At 42.3% G+C, this 10,214-nt stretch overlaps 1 protein-coding gene across 1 annotated transcript; it reads left to right on the top strand.

Moving 5' to 3' along the window:
* Positions 1–247: 247 nt before the first annotated feature.
* On the top strand, positions 248–9,486 carry proca1 (protein interacting with cyclin A1; the record flags this gene model as incomplete). Its single annotated transcript, XM_031896673.1, has 4 exons — positions 248–866; positions 3,605–3,737; positions 5,241–5,375; positions 6,374–9,486. Coding segments are annotated over 4 exons (1,581 nt in total), but the record flags the coding sequence as incomplete, so codon positions are not given.
* Positions 9,487–10,214: the final 728 nt, after the last annotated feature.

Genomic DNA, 10,214 nt, shown 5'->3' on the forward strand with positions numbered 1-10,214 from the left:
GTGTTACAGGTCTCAGCCTGGGAGCAGCTCAGGGCACAGAGTTATCTTATTTGTTACCAGTCCAAATAACTTTTATATTATTTTTTGGGGATTAGTAGTGCAGCGACATTCCGCACATAATGACTGCTATATTTATATCAGCACAATATGGGGTTTAATAAAATGTAATAAAATGCAGGAATTTAGCACATTGTCAGGTCTGACTTGATCCTTTCCACAGGACTTAAATGGGGAGGGGGAGGGGTGAGCTGGCGCTAATGGAGAGCTTAATTATGCATCAAGTGTGAAGCGATCTCCTGCCGCTGATAGCATCAAGTCCCTCCTCTTTAATGTCACTATCAGACCACCTTGCAGAGCCCAATATAAAGCCGCCGAGTTGTGCGACTTGTCGCTGTCTCCTGGCCGTGGTGCTGAACTGGCACAAAGCATGTGGGAGATCCCGGCTCTGCTGATAGGCAGCGTTATGTGCGCGGTGACTGGGGTCCGGCTGGAGGGCAAAGCCTGCGCTCTCCTGTCCTATCAGGGCCACTTCACCCACTACCAGGTGACAGACGGCAGGGAGCTGGTGAGCTCCACCTGGGACAGCGACAGTCGCTTGCTCTCTTGTTCTGTGAGTGAGGATGAGGAGGAGGTTGGCTCGTTATTCTCCAGGTGTAGCAGAAAGTCGCAGCAAGGCGCAGGGGCTGTGGGATTGGAAGAGTTTGCCGGAGCCAAATTGGCTTGTGAGTTTTCCCTGCGTGCGGCTGAGTCCGGCGGTCAGACAACCCCCGCGGAGCCGGAACTGCGCAGGGTGAAGCGCGGATTCACTTATCCCGGGACCCTGTGGTGCGGAGCGGGAAACAACGCGGAGACCTTTGAGGATCTAGGTAGGGGCTTCCTCACTGGCTACTTGAAACGCACAGCTTTTTACATTGAATACAACTTCTGGCAGAAAAAGTAAAACCTGTCGCGCTAGGGATGCTGGTTATTGTAGTTCGCTGTAATGCCGCACAGTGACAACAGCTTGGCCATTGCGACTCCTGAGAATTCAGTTGTTGCTTCTTTCGCTGTGGGGGCTGTATGGGCGCCTGGATTCCCTGCAGGTCTGGGTTTGAATGCAGAATATATTGCAATTATTTGTAGTTTCTGAAACCAGTATCTGTCTGTTTCTATTTCCTGGCTCAGACTCCAGAAACAATGTGCAATCATCTGATTAACCAACCTGGGGAACAACTGACCTCTTATTGATTCAAGAGTCAGACCCAGGGAACAGAAAGGGATAAACCAACCGCTTCAATAGGAATTTAATAACATGCATTTTATTGGTTCAAGAAAAAAATTAAATGGTAGAATGAGTTATTTGTAATATACACAGTGTAATTTACAGATTACCAAATATACCATAAACAGAATGCCTTTAATAATCTGATTCTGTGTATGCAGTGAATTTAATGGCTTTGCAGCCCTCCAGCTGGTGCTGAATTGCTGCTGATAGCATCCCACTTAGTGTGAAGGACTGAGGGTTATATTCAGGCTGTACATCCCTTGCTCAGTTGGCCCTACAAGCTTAGATAAGTTCTGTCTTATTGAATTGTAATTGAACTTTCTGACAATTGTGTGACTGGTTTCCTCTGCCTTACTTAAAAGGGTTGTTTAGCTTTACATTGGTTTTTAGTATGATATAGAGAGTGATAAGACAATTTGCAGTCAGTGCCCCCCATTTAAAAGTTAGAAAGAATCAGGTGAAGAAGGCAATTCACTAAAAAATTATATAAAAAAAAAAATAATAAAGACCAATTGAAAAGTTGATGACCATTGTATAACATACTAAAAGATAACTTGAAGGTGAACTACCCCCTTAATTTATCCAGATCATTAACCCTAATGCTGGAGAGAGCTGGTTATATGCCTTTTTTCCAGCTTGCAATATAAAATACCAGCTAGTCGATGGGAGGGTTGCTGACCCCAGCAACCAAAAAAAACAATTGCTCTTAAGGCTACAATTGTATTGTTACTGTTTAGACCTTCTCCTGCTGATCTTTTAGTCTATTAAGCAAACTACTGTCTTGTTGCTGTGGTAAATTGGAGCCTAGCAACCAAATACCTGCTGAAACTCCAAACAAGGGAGCTGCTGAAGCAGTCAGGGAACATGTGAACACCCATGTGTAGGAGCCCTAATTCACTTAGTATTCATAAACAGTACACAATTAATTAAGATATTAAACTGATTTGTAGTTTCCATGCAATGTTATAGAGAGTGTGTTGGAGTGAGCCAGGCCTGAGCCAACCCCTTGTGCTGCTTGCCAGGCAGCTGAGCCCTATTCCATTTAGCACAGTGGAGAATCAGTATAGTGACTGGGATGGAAATAGGTTTGCTCTTAAAGGGGAAGTTCAACTTTGTTTCAATTGGCTCTAATGAACTTTTCTTTGCATCCCTGTTGTGCCTAGCAGAAAATTGGTCGCCGGGTTGTTGACCCCCAAATACAGATCAACTGGAAGGGCTCAGTTTTATGGTTGATCTATTTTATTGCTTCCTATTCAAAAATGAAATATTTCACAAATCTAGAAACAATGAAGACTAATTGCAAATAGTGTTGGAATACTGCTGTCTACATTATGCAAAAAGTTCATTGTAGGGTAAAGGAGCAATTTAAAGTTACAAGTGCTCACTGTGAGCCCCTATAACTGCCAGAGGCTAGGAGCCTTGCTTGCACCAAATTGTTTGCATGCTACAACTACTTATGTAAATCTGTATTTGAAAATTGTGCTCACAATGATCAAGTGACACCACGTGCATGGGATTTGAGCAGAAAAGCGCTGGCATGTATGGGACGTTCTGCACAAACCTGAAAAATCTGCATTGAATAAAACCCCCTAAACCTGTAGGCCTTTAGTAATACAGCAGATAGGCCCTACCTGTATGGACAATGTTTTTCTGGGTAATATATGTTTGAAGAAGAGTTTAGGGTATCGGTGTGTGTTGTCAGATACACTACGCACAACAGGGCCAGGTAATAACCTCCCCCCCCGCTCACTTTCCCCCTGCTGGGTCCACACACCCCCCCTGCCACTCCCTACCCCCAGCTGATCTCCCCGATCCCCATAGCTTGCTACCCACGTTCTCCAGAATTATGCCCATTGCAAGTGCTTCTTCTGCCTGATTATTGCCCTGGTGGCCAAATCCTTCATCAACTCCTTTAAGTGTATGTCACTGCTCTCCAACTTGAAATGTTACTGTGTGGTGCCTACAGTCACTGAATCAAGCAATGGAAAAGGCAGAAACAGAAAGATCTTAAACTACTGTAGTTCTGCCCATGACATTTGCCTGTGATGCATTGTGGCTTTGCATTGCTTTCTCTCTGCCTTGATGCACCTCAAGGGTGAAGACACACTGGGCTACTAGTAGCAGCCACTTTTTCAAGGCTACTGAAAATCCCTTGCCATAGACAATGCTGAGAATTGCCTCTGCTAAAACACACAGAGAAAATTATCCGTAAATGATCCGCATTGTCTGTTTCTGTAGCCACGACAAGTAGCTGCTACTAGTAGCTTTGTGTGTCTTCACCCTTATTTCCATAATCACAGTTCCTCTATGCACAAACTATTCTGTCTATCTGGTCCTCAGGTGAACATACAGCAACTGATGCTTGCTGTCGGACACATGATCACTGCGCGCATGTCATCCATCCATTTTCATACCGCTATGGCTACAGAAACTACTTGTGGCACACCATCAGCCACTGTCAGTGTGACACGCAGTAAGTGCTCTTTGCAATGGTGTTTGTATAGTGCCTATGGGTGTTTGTATAGTGCCTATGGGAGTTACTGCCCCCCCCCCCCAAAAAAAAAAACTTTGATGAAAAAAACATTATTTTTGCACAGATATAATAAAACAGATCATGGATTCTCACATAGTCTTGTTTCTTCTGGGATGGGCAGCAGAAGTCAGCCTACTGGTTCTGTTGTTTCTACTGGCTTCACATTCTACTCTACATCAGTCCTTGTCCTGGTAGTGTTCCCAGCGCCGTGTCCTTATTATTGTCACACAAACACACACTCCTTTTAATCACATGACAATTAAACAGGATGTTCACCTTCTGCAAAGTCCTAAAATAGGGGCAGCGCTTTGCAAAGGAAGCCCTACCCCAAGTACAGTAGTGCAGCAAAAATGTATAATTTACACTATATTTATAATGATGCAGAGATCGAAGATGAAGAGTAAGGACAGCAGCATGTGTGCAACATGCCAAATAGAAGCCCCTCCCATAGTTATGTCACACCCACTGTTATAATAAGCCTCGCCCACCAACTGAATCCACTATTTTCGAATCCGGCTGAACCCTGAATTGGCAAAAAATGTTTAACTTCTGTGTTTATGTGACAAAAAGTCATGTGATTTTAAGGATTCGGATTCACTTCAGCCAGAAGCATGGATTGGCCTGAATCCAAATCCTGCTGAAAAAGGACGAATCTTGGCTAAATCCCGAACCAAATCCTGGATTCAGTGCATCCCTACTTTAAAGCAAAGCCATTTTGCAATTTGTCTACCAAACCTATTGATGCCCAGTATACATAGATTTATCAAAGTACGCCACCTGTTGGAACCCCACAAATAAAAAGTGTATATGAAATTTCTAAACAATTCAGTTCAGCAACATTACCCTACCCTGCCTGTGTGTTGTAACAGCACAGCCCCAGCATATTCTATATTACCTCACATTATTTAATATATATCCCCATGCCTCCTCCTTCATCTGTATAATACTTTTCTGATCTTTTCTCTATTTCTCTCGCAGCAATGTTTGCTCTTTTTTACCTCTACATTTTATTTGCATTCAGATGTAGAGAGGAGCAAAATACATTTTCAGTATTACAATAGAAAAAAAGTTCCGTTATTCAGAACTCTTGTATTCCCCATGAGGGGTGCTATTTCACAGAAATAAAGAAATAGATGCATGGCGTCCATCCACATCCCACCCTAATACCAGCACTGCCAAGCCAAGCTGTCCTTGCTGAAACTGCCAATCTCTGCATTTATATGGTGAGGAGGAGAAGCTAAAGGTGCATAGTGATAATTAATGAATAAAATGAAAACAATGCATTTTGTTCATTAGAAAAATGCTTAGTTTGCAAAGTCTGTGCAAAAGGTGAACATCCCCTGTACCCTACCAGCTGACTGATGATTTTGCAGCTTTGCAATGGCTGGTGTTCCAGCTGCAGTTCTATGGTATGGAGTTTTATGTGGGCCTTGTGTTTTGCAGATTTAAAGACTGCCTCCGAAGGGTGAATGACACTGCATCGCGGGTTGTGGGACAGGCGTTCTACAATGTCATCAAGGTTCCATGCTTTGAGTTTATGTACAAAAGCCAGTGTGTGGAAAGGTATTGGTATGGCTGGTAAGTCACACTCTAAAGTCATGGTTTTACAAGAAAAATGCCCAAGTCTAAAATCGACTAAAGGCATGTTTGTCATCCTCCAAGGGCTCTTACACACGTGTTCTGTAAGGTGCGGATGTCTGGGCCTCTACTGCCACTGGACATTAATATGAATATTAACTTTTTGCCTTCCCCTTGGCTTATTTGTGGTTTTAGCATTGCCTTTCTCTAGACCTACCACAACTATTCTTGTTTGGGTCCTGGGCTGTTCCTCTCTGCTCTCACACCAACCCTGATCCTGTTCTTGCTCTGCACTTGTACCCCCCATGTCCTGCCCCATCCAATGATCTTTTAGCACAGGAGGGCTTTCTATACTATCAACCACCCCCATGTCTGGATTCTGGAAGGGAGAGGGTGACTGGGTACAGGTAGCCCTATGTGGTCCTCTACATAGTGCCCTAAAGAATATGGCTAGAAATGCTTTATTTTATGCACTGAACTTTGATGTCCAGCCCAAAGGTTCAGAGGCCCTATAACTATAACAGGCCTTTAAGTTTGTCCACAGGATCTTGCCATCACTGGATCTTGCTAAGCCATCTTTTGTGTTTCAGTGACACTGCACATGCTCACTAGACTCTAAGCTTATGGGCTGTTGAAAATCAAGCAGGGAATGTTTTTTTCTGTCACAGAAGCTTATGCTACTGGGCTGATTATGCAGAATGCACTGGTTTTCCTCGCCTCCCACTATTGCAGTATAACCATAAATAAACTTTTAATTGTTGCCTTGAATCTTGTCTTTATCTAAAAATATAGCCAGAAAGCAAGACGTAACTGCTGCCAAAAGACATTGTTGGCAGAATATGGAAATGTTACTTTTCAAAGCTATAGTAATTCAGTTTTTTTCTCCCCAATATACTCTTTACTCAGCATGTCATACTATATTTGCCATAAATATATAATGCACTTGCACATAGTTCTTTTGATTAACTGGTCACAATTGATCCTACTTTTTTCTATAGGTGTAAGACGTACAATAATGAAAGTGTGGCTGTTCCCAAAGATTCTGGTTTATATGATTTTGGGGGAGATCTCATTGACCAAGTTTCCAATGAGAAGGAAGAGAGTCCCACCCAAGCGCCAGCCGAGCAGCCCACGCTGGGACAGGTTATGCAAGCCACAGAAGACCTACTGAAACTCATGATGACCGTGAGCCCAAGCACATCATCTGATCTTTCTAAGGTTGAAGAAACCAAAAAGAAGGAGAAGAAGAAAGACAAGAAGAAGAAAAAGAAGAAGGAAAGAAAGCATAAAAAGGGTAAAGGCCTTAAAGGAAAAAAGAAAGGCCAGTCTCAAAATCAGGACAAAGAAACTCCTGGCAAAGACCTCTGGGGAGAAAATATCGGCAAGAACGAGGGCATATTGCCTGTTAACCAAGCACTTGATCAAGTACTGGACCTTGGAAGGAAACAAGATGACTTCAATGATGTTCTAAATGATGAACCTGCCAGAAACGCAGCTCCTACACTGCATAGCTCCATTATTCCTGTAACCAGCTTTGAGTATCTAAAGAGTATAACGAAGTCGCTGTCGCTTGTATCCAAACCTTACACTGAGAACCCACAGAAGAAGAAAAGCAGGCAGGGACGAAAGGGAAAAAGAGAGAGGAAAAAGAAATCCCAAACGGTGGCCCCAGTCTTAGAGATGTTACATTAGTCCCACTGTCTCCGCAGCTGAATGGGTTTCTGGTAGTCTGGCACTCACAGAGCCATTGGTCCTTAAACAGAAGCATCGCAAAATATTAACCTCCTTGCTGCTACCAGTGTGCCTCCATAATCAGTAGAATTACTGCCAATCATGCAATCATCCACCCGCTGCCCCTATACAATGTGTTCCTCATATCCCTACTATTGCCTATAAATTCCTATTAAGCCAAGGAGATGGAGCTACTGTGTATGTTTCCTGTATGAGTTGGCTTTAAGGACACTTTTTTCCAGACCATTAGGGTTTATAGACCTTGTGGGGTCAATTTATATTCCTGTTGAAAACCAAAGAAGTAGTAGAAACCGTTTAATAAATACTTTTTTAAGGTTAATATACTGTATAGAGGAGGGCTGCATCAATTATTAAGGGGGGGGGGTTGTTGGCGTATGATGAAAGGGATACTATCATCTCAAACAGATAAATATACACTCCTGAACAATTTGTAATGTTTTATTAGAGAAAATGTATTTATTGAGATTTGTATTGTCTGTACAGCAGCCAGTTAAATGGGGTTATGTAATAAAAAAAGTCACTAAGTTTGCACAAGGGCAGTAACCCATAGTAACCAATCAGCAGTAAGCATCTTATTGGTTGCTATGGGTTACTGCTCCTGGGCAAACTTGGTGCCTTTTATTACATATGGGGTAAGTCTGCAGCAACAAGTAAAGGCATACTATAATCAGAAGGTTCTAACTATTCTTGGGTGGGGACAGAGTAAACTATAATCACATCAATGAGAAATAGTGAATTGGTCCATGTATATCAGGAAATTTATAAGGAAAAATCATGGACTATTTTTTATAGGGCAATGGCAGTTTGGGGTCTTTTTGGGAACGGTGGGAACTCTCTCTTCTGAAAGACGGTCTGGTCTTGCACCATTTGGCAAGAAGAGGGGATGGGCCTGGCGCCTAGGGCAGTGCCTTACAGAAATACAGCCCTGCTATCCGTTCTTCATGACCTGCCTGCAGGCCCAGGTAGGAGGGTGACATTTTTTACCGGAGGCTACCAATAAATGGCTTGTGGAACTTATAATTATATATGAATATACAGGTATGGGATCTGTTATCTGGAAACAAGTTATCCAGAAAGCTCCAAATTACAGGAAAGCCCTCTCCCATACACTCCATACTAATCAAATAATTCTAATTTTTAAATATTTCCTTTTTCTCTGTAATAATAAAACAGTACCTGTACTTGATCCCAACTAAGATATAATTACCCCTTATTGGGGGCAGAACAGCCCTATTGGGTTTATTTAATGGTTAAATTATTCCCTTTTCTCTGTAATAATAAAACAGTACCTTGTACTTGATCCCAACTAAGATATGATTAATCCTTATTGGGGGCAAAACAATCTTATTGGATGGAGATCCAAATTACAGAAACTTCCCTTAATTGGAAACCCCCAGGTATGAAGCATTCTGAATAACAGGTCCCATACCTGTATATTAATGGCAGAGATTGCCAATGTTGTTTGAAAGTGACACAGGCCAAGATGGGGCCTGGGAACGTTACATTCTGCCTTAGTTAGTCCTTACCTTTGAAATCGCTAGAGGCTCATTTTAATTTGCATGATCTTCGGACGGAAAGGTCATTGGAAGAGACAAACCATTTATTTTGATGGTAGTATCCCTTTTAAAGAAACAAAAAACTTAAGTTCTGCCTAATGTAATTCTAAGCATAATTCTAATTTATATTCATTAGACATTTTCACTGGTTGTAAAGTTGTGTGTAAATGTAATGGGAAGCTGTGTTTCTCTGTCCCTCTCTGAGCAGCTGGTTTTGACTCTTAGAACAATGTAGCAGAAGTCAGCACTTAATTTCCCACAATGCCTTCCATGCTTCTTCTTGTTAGCAGCTAATTTATTACTTTCAATAGACAGAACCAGTAGCCAAGACTGACACTGCTATCAAAAGCAATTGGGTACACTTTTAAAGAAACAAAATATAAAAAAAAAAAGGATTTCCTTGATGGAAGACAGGGGAAGTGGTATATCAATCACTAAGGGACCAAGTCATTTTGTAGTGCTTGGGGGGTGGACAGGGGTACAAAATGACAGAAGTCTTGCAGCTCTTAACACCTTCCTGGCCCAAGGAGAAGGTTTGGCACAGTCACTATATTTCTTTGGCTTCTAAACATGCACAAACAATAGATCAACTCTGCCACAAACTATCTATAAAATTCATGTGCAGCAGGGCTGATTAGCAGTGCCATTGGTAGTTATTTCTGCACTGTGTGGATGCATACAAACCAGGCCATACGAGTTGATTAATAAGCTACTCTGCATCATATAGGTTTTATATGTTGGTTTCTAAACTGCTAAAGGTGAAACCTTGCAATCCAGATTAATAAAGGTTAAAACATCGAAAACTGCTTTATGATTTACTTATTGGGTTAAAATCCTACCTAAAGGAATTCATGTAGCACAAATCCCTTAGGCATATGCAGAGCCTCATATATCAGCAAGAGAGACAACCATGTCTGGACTAGGATTCAAAATAGGCCCTGGCATTTTAAGTACAAAGAGACCCAAACAGCCCCCCCAGCCCAATAAAAAATGACTGTCTATGGCACCTTAAAGCATCTGGAATTTGTCAGAATCCACAGAGTGTCTATCAGGGCCTGGAGACAAGCAAATCAAAGAGTGAGGGCAAGTTTGGAGACGTGGACCTTCAGTGTCAGGTAGGGCTGCTGTACCTTTGGGCTGTTACAGTAAGCCCTATCTAAAAGGACCATAATTGTTCAGCCTAGTGATTGCTATGCCATTAAAGGTCAACTGAAGCTCAGAAAGAAAAAAACTGGCAGTGGTTTAACCCTAGCCTGCTCTACATGTAGCCCAGCCACAACAGATTTCCCTCTTCCCTGGCCAACCCATTGTGCTTGTTGACGTTCAGAATGGCCAAAATTACAGAAATTTGCTTGTTAAAGCCAAGCACACTTTTTACAAAGTCAGCTTTGGTGAGTGACTCAGTCCACCCACGTGCCACTGGGACGTATTGCCTGGGGTGGCATTGCCAGCCTACCCTGCCCATAGGTTTTGCAGTGTGATAAGAATGAAACCAGCAGGCAGACATTTCTCCTGTTTATTCTAACTTGTA

This window comes from Xenopus tropicalis, chromosome 2 (assembly GCF_000004195.4).
Source record: "Xenopus tropicalis strain Nigerian chromosome 2, UCB_Xtro_10.0, whole genome shotgun sequence".
In the NCBI taxonomy this organism is placed as follows: domain Eukaryota; kingdom Metazoa; phylum Chordata; class Amphibia; order Anura; family Pipidae; genus Xenopus; species Xenopus tropicalis.